General features: G+C 41.3%; 3 protein-coding genes across 3 annotated transcripts in view; 2 read left to right on the forward strand and 1 right to left on the reverse strand.

The window, feature by feature from the left end:
* Positions 1-99: 99 nt before the first annotated feature.
* On the reverse strand, positions 100-474 carry LOC308374737 (histone H2B 1/2-like; the record flags this gene model as incomplete). The annotated part of the gene is made up of 1 exon (XM_080850656.1): positions 100-474. One exon carries the CDS (start codon positions 472-474, stop codon positions 100-102), a length of 375 nt encoding a protein of 124 aa, XP_080706782.1.
* Positions 475-2052: 1578 nt separating this feature from the next.
* LOC308374726 (histone H2A-like) lies at positions 2053-2430 on the forward strand (the record flags this gene model as incomplete). Its single annotated transcript, XM_080850645.1, has 1 exon — positions 2053-2430. The coding sequence occupies one exon, from the start codon at positions 2053-2055 to the stop codon at positions 2428-2430; it is 378 nt and encodes a 125-aa protein (XP_080706771.1).
* Positions 2431-14733: 12303 nt separating this feature from the next.
* LOC308368686 (hydroperoxide isomerase ALOXE3-like) overlaps positions 14734-15764 on the forward strand; it is a gene marked incomplete at both ends in the record, with an annotated part of 43049 nt that continues 42018 nt past the window's right edge. Inside the window, 2 exons of the mRNA XM_080842926.1 lie at positions 14734-14741; positions 15291-15450. Of these exons, the coding sequence (XP_080699052.1) occupies positions 14734-14741; positions 15291-15450 (168 nt within the window). The remainder of the gene's footprint in view (positions 14742-15290; positions 15451-15764) is intronic.

The raw sequence follows: 15764 nt of genomic DNA on the forward strand, positions 1-15764 counted from the left end.
GTTATCACACATGGCAATTTTGATAATGTTGAAACTGCTTTTCAAAGACAATGTGGGTGGCTCTTTAAAGAGCCTTTGGGTTAGAAAGCGTATAACGCTTTACTTGGAGCTGGTGTACTTGGTGACGGCCTTGGTTCCCTCAGACACGGCGTGCTTAGCAAGCTCACCAGGCAGAAGCAGACGCACTGCAGTCTGGATCTCCCTAGAGGTGATGGTGGAACGCTTGTTGTAGTGAGCCAAACGGGAAGACTCTCCAGCGATGCGCTCGAAGATGTCATTCACGAAGGAGTTCATGATGCCCATGGCCTTGGAGGAGATGCCGGTGTCGGGATGGACCTGCTTCAGGACCTTGTACACGTAGATGGCATAGCTTTCCTTCCTGGTCTTTCGGCGCTTCTTGCCACCTTTAGCCGCGGATTTAGTCACGGCTTTCTTGGAACCCTTCTTCGGGGCGGGCTTTGCTGGCTCAGGCATGGTGCTTTCTGTTTGACTGTTCAGTTGAGTGGCATACTTTGTGAAGTCGTGCCACCTATATAAGCAGCGCTCTATGCTAATAAGTCACCTAGGCCAGCCATGACCAGAATCCCAGACGATGGTTGGTTACTTTGAAGCGCAGGGGCGGGTCTGTCTGCTAAACCAGCTCTGACCACAGAAATATACATTAAGTCCGCACTTCCCCTTCTTTTGTTATTTCCCCGCACTGTTTGAGCTACCTTGACATGACTAAAATAAAGTCAATATACGAGCCTCATTGTAAGTGATACATATTTTCAATAAATGTTCATCGTTATCACTGACAAAGTCTGTATAGGGGAAATTAAAGTAGCCTATTAGTGCATCCATGAAATAAGTTGCAGCATATGACTCAATAACCGAATCGTTTTTTTTTTCAGTTAGAATATTTACATGTCAACAAGACCAAGATGTGAATTTGATAAGCATTATTGGTTTCCATATGAGTGCTCCTTTGTGTTATGGGGGTTTCAGTCATCTTCAGTGTCCTGTATGTCCTATATGTTATACCAAACAGAATAGGAAAACCTCGAAAAAGGTTGGCAGTGTATGCTTTACATGTAGGGGGCCCATCATCGTGGGATTTAGATGGTGAGATTGTTCTTTTCAGCTTCTTTTGCGTTCCCTGGCAATAGCCTGCATTTTGCAACCCTACTTCTCTTGGTCTATTCGCCACTTACAGCTTACACCACACATCGAATTTAATTTTTTAATTTAAAACGCAATTGGAATAATGTTTTACGTAATTATTTGGGTGGCTCTTAAAAGAGCCTTTGATTTTAGTCTCAGAATGATTCTTAACCTCCAAAACCGTACAGAGTACGACCCTGGCGTTTCAGAGCATAGACGACATCCATTGCGGTCACGGTCTTGCTCGCAATGAACACACATGGTATGGCAGTATTTATTCACCTGCTTTGGGGCCCGAAAGGAAGGTTAATCTTTAAGTGAAGTTTAGCCAGAGTGACTGATAATAAATAAAACAGTGTGGTGTTAATAAATCACACTTAAATAAGTTATTCAAATACATTTGGTAAATTATATACAGCTGATCTTATCCCCAAATAATAGAAATATGCTTGCAGAATTCTGCTCATCGTTTTTCATTTTTTACAATTCAAACATGATACAAGCCGGTCTATACGATACTTTGTATCACCCAACCACTTCAGTATGTTCCACTGTAATAGTGTTCGCAATACACGGACTTCCTGTTTACAGTGACCATTGAACCGGCATATCTGAAAACCGAGCAGCAACCTAAACTGGAAGGTGTCTTTTTAACTATTTCATGCGTTAAAATATTCAGTGATTTTGGAGACCACGCGCTAAAGGGAAGAAGGACATCCAGCAGGCGCCAAAATGAAGCAATTTTGCTTCATTTTTCCCTCACGTCCTACACGTTGATTGGCTCGCAGCATTCTCGACTCAACCACTCAGGTAATGAGCAACGCTGAGCTAGAGGAGAATAAATACACTCCCCTCTGACTGACGGCACACTCTAGTATTCAGATCAGAAGAACTCAAACAACTCCTAAAATGAGCGGCAGAGGCAAAACCGGAGGGAAGGCAAGAGCTAAGGCCAAGACTCGCTCATCCAGGGCTGGACTTCAGTTCCCCGTGGGCCGGGTTCACAGGCTGCTCCGCAAAGGCAACTATGCTCATCGTGTTGGTGCTGGTGCCCCGGTCTACATGGCTGCTGTGCTCGAGTATCTGACCGCTGAGATCCTCGAGTTGGCCGGCAACGCTGCCCGTGACAACAAGAAGAGTCGTATCATTCCCCGCCATCTGCAGCTGGCTGTGCGCAACGACGAGGAGTTGAACAAGCTGCTCGGCGGAGTGACCATTGCTCAGGGTGGTGTGTTGCCCAATATCCAGGCTGTGCTCCTGCCCAAAAAGACCGAGAAGTCCAAGTAAATCCGATCTATAAAATATCAAACAAAGGCTCTTTTAAGAGCCACCCAATTACTTTTTAAAAAGTACATTCCAAGTTGCTGAAATTGACAGCCCCCCCCCCCCACACACACACACACACGTTTTATCATTCAGTATTCAAAGTGCTTGGCGCAATCATGATTTTCTTTTGTTTGTGTGTGTGAGTGTTTGACTGATTTTCTGACAGGCCTACCTTGTTTCTCACCCGCAGTAATTGTAGTATTTGGCTCCATGGGAACTTAAACACACATCACACCAGTAGGCTCCCCACTGTATAGTTGTAGTGAGTACATCTCTTGTAAGAATAGATTTTACAGCACCAACCATGTCGGAGTTGATTACTTTTGTTGATGTGTTTTCTCTTGCAGTTCCCCTGTTCAGCCAGAGGTGGAGACCGCTCTGATCTGTGTTGCTCATTACTAACCCCCTCTGAAAGAAGCATTTCATTTATTTGCAGTAATTGGCTCCATTGACATGTAAAGAGACCTAAACACACATCACAGCAGTAGGTTAGCCACACTGTTTAGTTTTAGTGAGAACACCTTTTGTAAAAAATATATTTAACAGCACAGCTTTGCCAAATACATGAATTCAATTGAACTGAATTTTATTTATGTATATATAGTGCTATTACCAATAGGAAATGCCTCACGGTGTTTTACAGGGCCAAGAGCCTGAATGCCCTTGAGCGCTCAGGCGTCGGTGGCCGCTCATGTTCAGAACTCCACCATCCAGACCCAGCGCTCCAGAGGGCCTACAGGAGTTCAGTTCATTCATGATCTGTTGTGTTATTCTGTAACGTGCACAGTAACTCTTTATTAATAAATACATCACCGCTATAATGAGGTGAAAGAAAGTATTTATAATTGTGGTCTCATTTCTCTGTTTCATTGCACTGAAGATGCCACTGCACTGCACATGATCCCATTGTAGAGGGACTCTTCAGCTATCTCCTTCTTGTCCTCTTCATGGTCAAACTAACTAAGCTGGTGTCACCGACCTTGGAGTATTCTGCAGCATTGAAGACAACACAAGAGCCTCATGTCAGTTAAACAGACAACATTTATTTCTCAGCCGTGCGATGCAAGTATGTGTGTTTCTGTGTGTGTGAATGTTTTTTTGTGTACGTGTAGGTGTGTGTGTGTATGTGTGTGTTTATTATCTTTCCATTTTTAACTTTCCTCCTGTTTATCAAGGAACCTTAACATTGCTTGACTTCTTTAATGGAGTAAATACATCAGATCACAGGCAGTTGTGTCTTTCTGTTGTCTGAACTCACCTCACCAAGTAATTGATGGCTGCAGAGGAATGTTTGGCAAGTAGGCAGGTAGCTTGCATGCCAGACACCTGTGGTTAGCCCCCTAGTGCCCACCTACACTTCCCTATTTCTCAATGGTGAGTCTGCAGCAGCAACATAAAGGGAGTAGGCAGGAAGCACAGGCCAGGTTAACCAGGGTGTAGAGCACCACTCACAAGGCAAGGCAAACTTTATTTATATGGCGCATTTCATGCACATGTGCAACTCAACAAGATGTGTCAAAACCGCAAACATGAAGAAAGACTGTTACTGAGCAGAAGTCTGTCAAATGAAGAAGACACAAGCCACTCCTGTGCTCTGAAAATGTGTGATGACACACGCCAACGCTGTGAAAAGTTAATGTCACCCGCTGACGCTGTGAATAGTTATGGTCCTGGTAAGAGAGCTTAATTTGCTCTCTGATCAGGACATTACTGGAGTCTCACAGAGGACACAATAGAACATGGTAAGAGTTTTTAAATATCAGGCTATGAAACATTCAACAAGTGAGTGTACATGTTTAAACTGCTGCCATTTCACTACTGTGTTGGTAAGGAAGAATCTGTTTTACTGTGTCGACTAAAACATGCAATGCTACAGAATCATGCAATACTTGTCATGTTGAGTCTTCATGTTGAGTCATGCAATACTTGTCATGTTGAGTTCTGCACTGGTCATTAAAATGAGAACGCAGTAATACGAGTGTTGACTCAGGGTTCGGGGTTTTTTGGTCATTGTGAGGATCTGTGTAGTCTGTATCTCTCTGGTGATTCTGTTCTCATGTCCAAGTAAGTATATTGATTTTGTTCCTGTGAGTACTGGTATAAGTATTTTCTTATTTCGTCCTTGTGGCTCAGACCACACACACACTGACACAAACACACAAACACACACACACACACACACACACACACACACACACACACACACACACACACACACACACACACACACACACACACACACACACTGACACACACACTGACACAAACACACAAACACACACAGACACACACACACACACACACACACAGACTGTGCTGCAACACTTCTGCTTTCAGTCTAACGCGTTGAAAAGTGCTGCAGGCAAAGAGATGGAGAGACAGATAGAGAGGGAGAGAGATGGTGACAGAGAGACTGGTATCTAATGTCGGCTGAGTCCATTCTGTGAATGTTGAAGAATGCTCTGCTAATGTTAACAGTAAATACAAAATTAAAAACACAGAAGGAGGTCAGAAGAAGAAGAAGTTTATAATATTCATTCTCGTTAGCACTTCCTTCCTGTTTCATTTGCTGCAGCCTAGAAAAGTGTACTTCCCTGTCAGAGATCTTCATTTGGTGCCATGATATGTGTCAGGATAGTGGAAAGGTACGAGCTCCTTAATATATATTGATGCTTACATTTATTTAGTCAAACTTGTGTCATGAAAGTTAGAACGTTATGAAGCATTAGACAATGTTCTAGGAAGTATGCTTAAAATATCACAGTAACATGCTGTACTAAACAAGTGGGATCTACTTCTGATAGTGAATCTGTTGGATCTAAACGTTTAGGGTTTGCTGTTGATGATGATGAGCTGTTTGACGTCTCTTTCTGTGGTGATTCTGCTCACAATACAAGGTAAATTAAACATTTGTGTCTATTTTCCTATTTTTCACTCAGATTTAAAGATGAGTTTTCTTGTTTTCATGTTTTTCATGTTGTTAACTAATTCATTTGAAATATTCACTATGTATATACAGTATATTGAATATTGAATTTAATGATCAATTGAATTGATATATATCAGAGTGTGCGTATACAGTATGTGTGTGTGTGTGTTTATGCTGGTTTATGAGGAGTTTTACTTTGCTAAGTGCTGAGTTCGGTTAGTAAATGAGAGAGTTTGCTGTATGAGTATTGCTGCTCTGATTGTTGTGTTCAGATTGTAAAAGAGCAACACTAGGTTCTACTTCAACTATTAATAGAAGCAGCTCTTATGGTTGACTGACATACAGGAACAAACAGCCCTATTTAACATGCTGATGTCATGACATCTTTTTTTGTGTACTTCTGGTTTGTGTTTACGTCTTGTGCAGTAGCACTGAACAGAACCTTATATGGATAGACTTTTAGGAAGGGTTGGGGAGGGTTTGCCATGCATTCATATGGCAGCAATGATTAAATGATTGATTGATCAAGTGTGCGCATGAGTGTGTGTGTGTGGGTGTGTCTGTGTGTGTGTGTGTGTGCACGCCGTGTGTGTGCGTGCATTAGTGTGTGTGTGTGTGCGCATGTGTCTTTGTGTGTGTGAGTTTGAGTGCTTGTGCGTGCGCGTGTGCGTGTGCGTGTGCGTGTGTTTGTATTTGAGTGTGCATGCATGTGTGTGAGTGTGCATGTGTGTTTTTGTCGGTGTGTGTGTGTATTTGAGTGTGCATGCATGTGTGTGAGTGTGCATGTGTGTTTTTGTCGGTGTGTGTGTGTATTTGAGTGTGCATGCATGTGTGTGAGTGTGCATGTGTGTTTTTGTCGGTGTGTGTGTGTATTTGAGTGTGCATGCATGTGTGTGAGTGTGCATGTGTGTTTTTGTCGGTGTGTGTGTGTATTTGAGTGTGCATGCATGTGTGTGAGTGTGCATGTGTGTTTTTGTCGGTGTGTGTGTGTATTTGAGTGTGCATGCATGTGTGTGAGTGTGCATGTGTGTTTTTGTCGGTGTGTGTGTGTATTTGAGTGTGCATGCATGTGTGTGAGTGTGCATGTGTGTTTTTGTCGGTGTGTGTGTGTATTTGAGTGTGCATACATGTGTATAAGTGTTGATGTGTGTTTTTGTTGACACACACCATTAACTTTTCTCAGTTGCACAGGATGTGGTCCTAATCTCCTGCACCATCTACATCTCTACATCTGTCCACTCCTCTTCTGTCACGGTCTTCAGCTTACAACACATGCCCTCTTCACACCAACCCCCATTTTACTTCAGACATTTTGTTTGTTGGTTTAAAATAGCAGATTTTATACCTCAACATAGTCATTTTAAAGTATTAAAAAAGACTGCTAGCAGCTAGTCAGTGGTCACATAGTATACTATGCCCATACTCTCCAAAGACTCTTTTCCTCAGACATATCCTACTTAGGCAGTCTAATATCGCTGTTAGACCCTTTGTTAATATGACATTGTTTAGCGTTGTATTGTTTGTGTGTTCAGTTGTAGGTGTGTGTGCTGGCAGGTGGAGCGTCACTTACCAGTCTGAGAGCATCTGTGCTTTTGTGGGGTCTTCAGTGGACATGTCCTGCTCTTACACCTACTTTTATCTGTACACCTACCCCAGTGACCTGAGGTTTATTGTTTACTGGACAAAACACAACAATTGGGATCCTCCTGATATCCGTCTTGACCGAGATTACAACAATAGAGTCAGTGTAGTCGATAGTCAACCTAAAAGTCATTTACATATAGACTCATTGACTATATTAGATAGTGGTGAGTATTACTGCAGGATAAAAACAAACTATGAAGGCGAGAACTGGATTGGAACACCAGGGCATAATCTGGATGTTAAAGGTAAAGACAAATAAAATCACTTGTTCTGCATGTGTTAAACATCTCCTCTTAGTGACACATGTAATCAGACATGTAATGGTCTCTCTCACAGACGCCCCACAGACATCAGTGTCCATCAGTCCCCATGGTAACATACAGGAAGGCACAGACGTGACACTGACCTGCACCAGCACATCTGATCTACCAGTGAGGAGCTACAGCTGGTACAAGAATCGTATCCTTATAACCATGGAGACTGGAAAAACATACACCATCAAACACATCAGACCTGAAGACAGTGAATGGTATGGCTGTAGGTCAGAGTATGAATGTGGCTTACGATACTCATCTACTCATCTCCAGGTGTTATGTGAGTAGCCTTTACGACACTTTGTAGCAGGTGACTTGAGATATTTTGGATTTAAGATTTCCATTATTATTAAGTACATTTAGTTTCAAAATATGATTGGAGTTAGCTTTTGGCATAATGTTAACACGATCAATAGAAGAAAAAAAAAGAAAGAAGGCACAGTCAAAAGATAGAGGTGCTAGATTCACAGAAGTGTATAAAAAGTGAATAGACACACTCTCCAATTAGTCCACATTATGTAGTATGCATATATGAGGACATTATTAAGAGGTTTGGCATGTTGATGGTATGCAGATCCTCCAAAGAACACAAGAATCGAGACTGATCTATCTGGTGACATGACTGAGGGAAGCACAGTGACTCTCACCTGATCATTACTTATGTTTCTTTGTCCCATTTAGATAATCTAAAGAACACAACAGTCTTCACTGAACCTCCAGGTGTGATAACCAAGGGCAGTTCAGTGACTCTGACCTGCAGCAGTGATGCAAACCCACCAGTGGAGATCTACACCTGGTTTAAGGTTGGTGAATCCACTTCAGTAGGATCAGGACAGCAGTACAGCATCACTAACATCAGCTCTGAGGATGGAGGGCAGTACTACTGTGAGGCCAGGAATACATATGGAGCTGGGAACTCATCTATAGTGTCAGTCATAGTTGAAGGTATCAGTGCGTCTCCTTGTTTCTCCAATGATGATGTAACTTGTGATTGTCCTCCTCCTGTGCTTCATGTCTAATTGGTTCCTTTTAGGAGATCAATCCCCTGTGTTGATTCCTGTGGTGGCAGTCTCTGTCTGTGGACTTGTATGTCTGCTGTGTGCTTTAGTTGGGCTGAGGTGAGTGAATAGGACAGGGATCCTCACACTCACAGAAAATAAATCTAGCATATATTTTTTTTTTTCATGTTTATGTCTTGTCTTCTTTCATAGGATAATGCGAAGGACAAAGAAACCAGAGGATCAGGTAATGCACCTTTTTCTCCAGTGTAAGGTGTCATCCATCTTGCTTCACCATCTAACTCTGGCTTTATCTGTCTTCTCAGGACCATCAGTGTTCCAGAATCAAACTCCAGAGCAGAGGAGCAGAGGACGATGCTCAGTACTCCACCATCCAGCCCCAGCACTCCAGAGAGACTGCAGGAGGGGCAGAGGATGATGTTCAGTACTCCACCATCCAGCCCCATGGCTCCAAAGAGACTTCAGGAGGAGCAGAGAAAGATGATCAGTACTCCACCATCCAGCCCCATGGCTCCAAAGAGACTTCAGGAGGAGCAGAGAAAGATGATCAGTACTCCACCATCCAGCCCAAACACTCCAGAGAGACTGCAGGAGCTCAGGGGGACGACGTCCAGTACTCCAGCGTTCAGTTCAAAAAGGCCAGTTCTGCGAATGGGTGAGTCATAAATATGAGATAGTAGGTCATAATTATGAGATGGACTCATTCTTGTGCTAAGCTCTCTGTCCCTGTACTGATGTCTTCCTGCAGGTCTCCTGACCAACCAGAGGGGGAGCTTTCTGTGATCTACAGCACTGTGACGAGTAGAGCTTAGGGGAGCTCAACTACACCAGCTGGTGGTCTGGGAGAAGAGCAGAGCATCAATAATTATGCTCCTCTAGAGAAGTTTGTTACTGAAAGTAATTTTCCATTTCTTTTTCAATGCTGTCATTAGGAGTATGCTTTTACTTAATAGACCCTCTTTACCTAGCCATTTTATAGCCATGACATATAGAAAACATATAGGAGTACAGTTTAAAGAGTTTTTGCTTTACCTTTTAAAGATGTATTGTATTAATATGCCTTATTTTGCTCAATTTTCATAAAGATTTGCTTTCCATTATTTGGTAAATAAAATCAATTCATCTGTTTGGTTTACTGTCTTGAGTGTGCTTTTCTCATTCTCCATTTCCACACAGTAAAGATGATTGTCATGTGGTGTCTGTAGAGTCCAGATCATCAACTCATCACTGCACTGCTATACTCAGCAGAAGACAAATTCATTCACACATGCACACAAACACACTCATCCACACTCACACAGACCTATACACACACAGACATAGACACACACGTACACAAATATACAAACACACACACACACAGTCAAGCACGCACATAGAAACACAAAGACAAACAGTCACACACTTATACACACATACACACACACACACACAAAGTCAGGGCACAAACTTAGACACACAAAGACAAACAGACACACACACATACAACAACTGTTGCCTGGGTTCTTGAAAAATCAAAGCTTTATGGAAGAGAGACACTGTTGAAAAAAACTCAGATCAAGTATCGAATACAGTTAGCCAAAAGGCATGTAGGAGTCTCCTTGGTCAAGTGGAGGAAGGTTCTGTGGTCTGATGAGACCAAAGTGGAGCTTTTTTTTTAACAGTGGCTCTCTTTCATAAAGCTTCAATTGGTGAAAAACCCAGGCAAAAGTTTTGGTATGCAGAGTTTCTCCCATCTCAGCTGCTAAACCTTAAACTCCTTCAGAGTAGTCATAGGTGTCTTCTGGCCTATCTTACTAGTCTCCTTCTTGTTCGGTCACTCAGTTTGTGAGGACGGCCTACTCTAGGCAAATTTACACCTGTGCCATATTCCATCCATTTGTTGATGAAGGATTTAACAGAATTACAGGGGATGTTTCGTGCCTTGGACATTTTTTTGTATCCTTCCCCTGACTTATACTTTTCAATTACCTGTTCTCTGAGATGTTTGGAGTGATCTTTGGTCTTCATGGTGTAACAGTAGCCAGGAATACTGATTACTGAATACTGACCAGTGAATGGACCTTCCAGACACAGGTGTCGTTATACTACAGTCACTTTAGACACATTCACTGCACACTGATCCCCATTTCACTAATTGTGAGACTTCTAGCACCAATTGCCTGGACCTCTGTTGATTAGGTCAGTCACTTTAAAGGGGTGAATACTTATGCAATCACTTATTTTTCATTACATATTTTTATTTAATTGACATTACTATGTAAAAATTAGTGGTGTCAGTTTAACGCGTTATTAACGGCGTTAACGCGAACCCATTTTAACGCCGTTAATTTTTTTATCGTGCGATTAACGTGTTGTAAAAAAAAAAAAAAAAAAAAACGTTCTTTTTGCCCTCCCAAACTGTGTAGTAGGCTAACGTCACGTTTGAGTGAATGATGAGCGCGATACGGCGAAATAGATGATAAAAAGCTTCTGAATAGAAAGTTTACCTTTAAAAGTTGTGTTGTGCAAAAGAAGCAAGCTTCATTGTTGTCTGAAAATGTCAACAGGCAGCTGGTTGAAAGCACAGAAGTAGTTGGCTGACCTTTTATTGGTAACCTAACTGTTACGGTTTAATGTTTTTGAAATAAGAGGCCTGACTTCTATGTTCACAGCAAATTTGAAAAAAAATAATATTAAGCCATGGTTTAACTGCACTATAGGCTGAGTCCTTGTTTATCTTAAATGTGCACTTTATAATTTTATTTTGTACCGCCCTGTTTGGCAATCTTGTTTTTCAATTAAATAAAACTTTGCTCAAAACAAGCCAATCCACTTTTCCATGTTGATAAGAGCATTCAAATAAAATAAAAATGACGGAAAAAAATAATTGAAGGGACATTTAGAATTGATACAAATTTGCGATCGCGATTCATTTTGATTAATTTAATCGCGATTCATTTTGAGTTAACTATGACAAAAATGCGATTAATCGCGATTAAATATTTTAATCGTTTGACAGCACTAGTAAAAATCTGTTTTCACTTTGACATTAAAGAGGGCTTTATTTTGATTTTTTTCTGTCCAAAAAGCCAACTTATATTGACCATGACTGATTTATAAGAGCAATTAAAGGGTAAAACATCCAAGGGGGTGACTACTTATGTAAGGCACTGTACCAGACAGTGTGTGGGTTTGTTTGTATGCGTTTGTGTGAGCGTGAGTGCGTGCGTGCGCGGGTGTGCGCGTGTGTGTGTGTGTGTGTGTGTGGGTTTGTGTGCATGCATGCATGTGTGTGCATGTGTGTGTGTGTGTGTGTGTGTGTGTGTGTCCCTCTTTTAGCTCCTGCAGAAAATGGAACATTAAGCTTGCCATTCTTCTTTTATTATCTTTTCTGTTTTTAACTTTCCTTCTGTTTATCAAGGAACCTTATCATTGCTTGACTTGTTTAATGGAGTAAATGCATCAGATTATAGACAGTTGTGTCTTTCTGTTGTCTGAACTCACCTCGCCAAGTAATCGGTGGCTGCAGAGGAATGTTTGGCAAGTAGGCTGGACCTTGCATGTAATTCTCGGAACCTTGGTAGACAGGACCTTGCATGCCATACATGGCGACTGCGGAAATTTGAAGGCGATACAAGAGCATGAGGACCCGTACTAGCAGATACAGGAATAGTGTTTACCCACATGTCTAAGTTGCAATTACTGATTCTTTTAAATATTTTTTCCTCAGTTATTTTGTCTACAAACGTACAAAAACATTACAAAATAGTTTTCATCCAAACATTTAAAAACACGGATAGTCCATGCAATGTCATATAAAACAGAAAAGCAACAACTCTAGAACCACAACATAATCAGCATTTTGCATGCTAATTCATATATTGATTGTCAAAGGTGTTGAGTCATGTTCTGCTCACAAATGGATTAATCAATCTATAATCACTTCTGATTTCTTTCTTTCTTTCTTCTTATATTGCAGCACTCTACATTGAATGATGGGCCTGTATCATCAAGCAGTCTTCCAGCATCACCATACCCATCTGAAAAAGAACTACTTGTGAAATTTAGACGGGTAAACATAGTTGATGATGTCCTCGATGTCTTTATAGATCCAAAGGTACTGACTGCTCATTTAAATATGGAATTCACAAATGAGAAAGCTGTGGACAGTGATGGGGTATCAAGAGAGGCATATTCCGCATTCTGGGAACATTTCTTGGAACAGTTTGTGTGAAGGGGAAGATGAATGAGTACCCAGACTACAACCAAACTATTCTGAGAAGAAATGGGAAGCTCTTGGAAGAGTGTGGTTCAAAGGATACCTGGACCACAAAATCATACCAGTCAGACTGTCACCCGCCTTGGCTCTTTCCTGTTGTCAAGGACTTACTTCAGTGGATGACGAACTGTTGATTTTGTCATTTGCCAGATTTCTTTCAGAGAAAGAGCGTGCATCACTTGAAAAAGCACTGCAGGGCAACATTGATGAAACTGTTGAGGAGGACTTACTTGAAATGTTCTCAAGAATGGGCTCACACTGCATGCCCTCTAAAGACAACTTGCGGGCATCCATTTTGACAATGGCCCACAAAGCTCTTCTTCCAGAGCCAAAGTTCATAATTGACTGTTTCCAAAACATTATTCACAGTTATGTGCCAACACTCATAACCAAAGGCAGCATAATGGGGCTTTATGAATCGAAGAGGCCAACTAACAAAAAAGTGGTCCAGATGATACAGCCATCACCTGAAAGCCTAAATCCACAAGAGCAGACAGCTCTTAACCACCTGCTGCGGTACGTGAGAAACATTGACCAAAGAAAGCTGGAGATCTTCTTGCGCTTCTGCACTGTGCTTTGCAAAGACACAATTGAAGTAACTTTTAATAGATTGTGTGGATTAAGTCGCAGACCTGTAGCACACACATGTGGAGCAGTTCTTGAGTTACCGTGCACCTACAGCTCATACCCTGAGTTTCGTAAGGAGTTTGACAATGTCCTGTCTGGTGACTGCTTTACAATGGATATTGTGTAGTGAATGTAAGGGACTTACACATGTCCCTCTTCTTCTGAGGTTGTTGTGCCATTTGTCTGAAGCAAGCTGTTTATACAGATCTACATTTAAAACATTTTATTGTTCATTCATATCTTACAACCAAGAAAACATTGTGCTTCATTAACACATAACAAACAGTTTTGACATTTTTGGTTTTGTTGCTTTACTGTTAAGACTTTTAATTTTGCTTAGACCCAAACGAAAGTTTAAATTCAATCATTTTGATGAGTCAGAAAGGCCTGCTCTCGTACTTTATGTTAACATACCTTTTCCAGGCATATATAATGTAGGGACCTTACATTTCCCTCTTCTTCTGAGGTTGTTGTACCACTTGTTTGAAGCAAGCTGTTTATACAGATGTACATTTAAAACATTTTATTGTTCATTCATATCTTAACTTTTCAGGCATATACATTGTTTATATTATTCATGTTCATGTTTTGTGCATTTGTTAATCTTATGCAATTGCTTACTTCAAAAAGGATGACACAGTAACATTTTAAATGGCTACTTATGGCTGGAGCCTCATACAGACAGTCACTGCTAACAGAATAGTGTTTAAAAAGAGGTATGTTTCTCTTTCATGTCTGTGCTTTGTTAGATCATTGTAATGGTCAGTAAATAAAGCATCAGATCACTTAAGTAACATGGCTACAAATGTGTTTAATTTCACATTAGAGAGCAGATCTTATCTCATTCCTCAAATGCAGGTACAAATCCACTGCTTGATATGCATCAGTTGGAAGATGAAGCTGTGACTCCACCATCAGAATGTTGCAGAGGTCATAGATATCTGTGTCACATGGCACAACTGGTCGAAATGTGCAGTTACTCTGACACAACTGTACATCAGCTCTGTCCACTGGGGAAATGCAGTCGTCACTTGAGTAGAGTTCTGGAAACGTATACATGATTTGGGGTCGACCACTGGGTACCCTGTCATTCTTTGATGGTCTGATGACATGTGAATCCCACACATGGATGGTCTCATCTAATTCGTCCTGGAAAAAAATGCAGATGTATTAGAAAGTAACACGCAGTTTGTTGCTCTCGTGTCGGACAGATGACCTGAAATAAAAAAGTGTTTTTATGAAGTTACAATTTTTTTTATAATAAATAAACAAAATGTCGAGGAGCAGAGAGTTAGGTGCGCAAATTTTGCCGTGTCAGCACCGTGGACAGCTCTGGACCTGACGTCTGGTGAAAAGGACCAGCAGACCGGTGCGCTTCCATGTGTAGTGAGGCCAGTAAAGGGTGGTTATACCCCAAAGTAGAGGTAAGCGGCAGAAAGAAGGCTATGATGACTGGGCTACAAAACAAACATGGAAAGGTAAGCTCAAAAAGTTCTAAGTAAAAGTTATGCCACTTGCTTGCGAGCAAACACCTACCCGGCTGATCAGGAAATCACCTCAACAGGGGGAAGGGGTGTGGTTACAGACACCGTCATGCACGCACACAATGGTTAGTCCTTTTATCAGAGTCTAAGTAGAGGCTACAATGACTAGGCTGACGCTAGTTTGACGCTGTTTGACTGCAGAAGCAGGGAGTGTAGATGTAACGACACCAGCCTACCACATAAGCATTCCTTTCAATGTGGGTTCACTTCCAAGATTTATATCTACCATAGACAGCTCTCTTTCTTGCACATCTTACAACAATAACAGTTCGACTTTTCTTACAGGTAAAGGTGAGTCTCTTTCTTTCTATATATATATATATATATATATATATATATATATATATATATATATATATATATATATACATATTTATATATCACTCACTCACTTTCTTCATGACTTCTAGACTTTATGTGGATTCTTTTGTGTTGTTCTCATGTCTATATTTTCTCATAGGATTATTTCTCCCTTTTTTGCAGAATAGCCATGGTGATCTACACAGTAACAGTGCACACTGGGACGAGGAACTTGGTTGGCACCGTTAGCGTTTTCTACATCCAACTGCGAGGTACTGTAGCTGAAAGTGCGAAGAAGAATCTATGTCAGGCCCGTTTCCCTCAGGGGTTTACAACAGGATCGGTAAGTGCACACATTTAAATCAATGTAAACAAGCGAGGTAATTCCATAAACGAAAAGTTAAAACCAAGAACAGCCAAGTTACCTACCTAAAAGTCGACATTGGCATGCAACAACTTAACAAAGACCAACAACCACGTAGTTTGCTCTTAAGTTATAGCTTGCTAGCTCACAAGTGTCTTTTGTCGATATATTTGCTTTTCAATACATTTCCGTGGGGTGTGCCGTCCAAGATCACCTGTGTGATACAATACGGCAGTCAGGAAACTAGGGAGGTGCGGTGATAACTTTTACTTCTGCATAGCAACAAGACAGGT

The sequence above is a fragment of the Sprattus sprattus genome (assembly GCF_963457725.1).
Source record: "Sprattus sprattus genome assembly, chromosome: 1".
Lineage (NCBI taxonomy): Eukaryota > Metazoa > Chordata > Actinopteri > Clupeiformes > Clupeidae > Sprattus > Sprattus sprattus.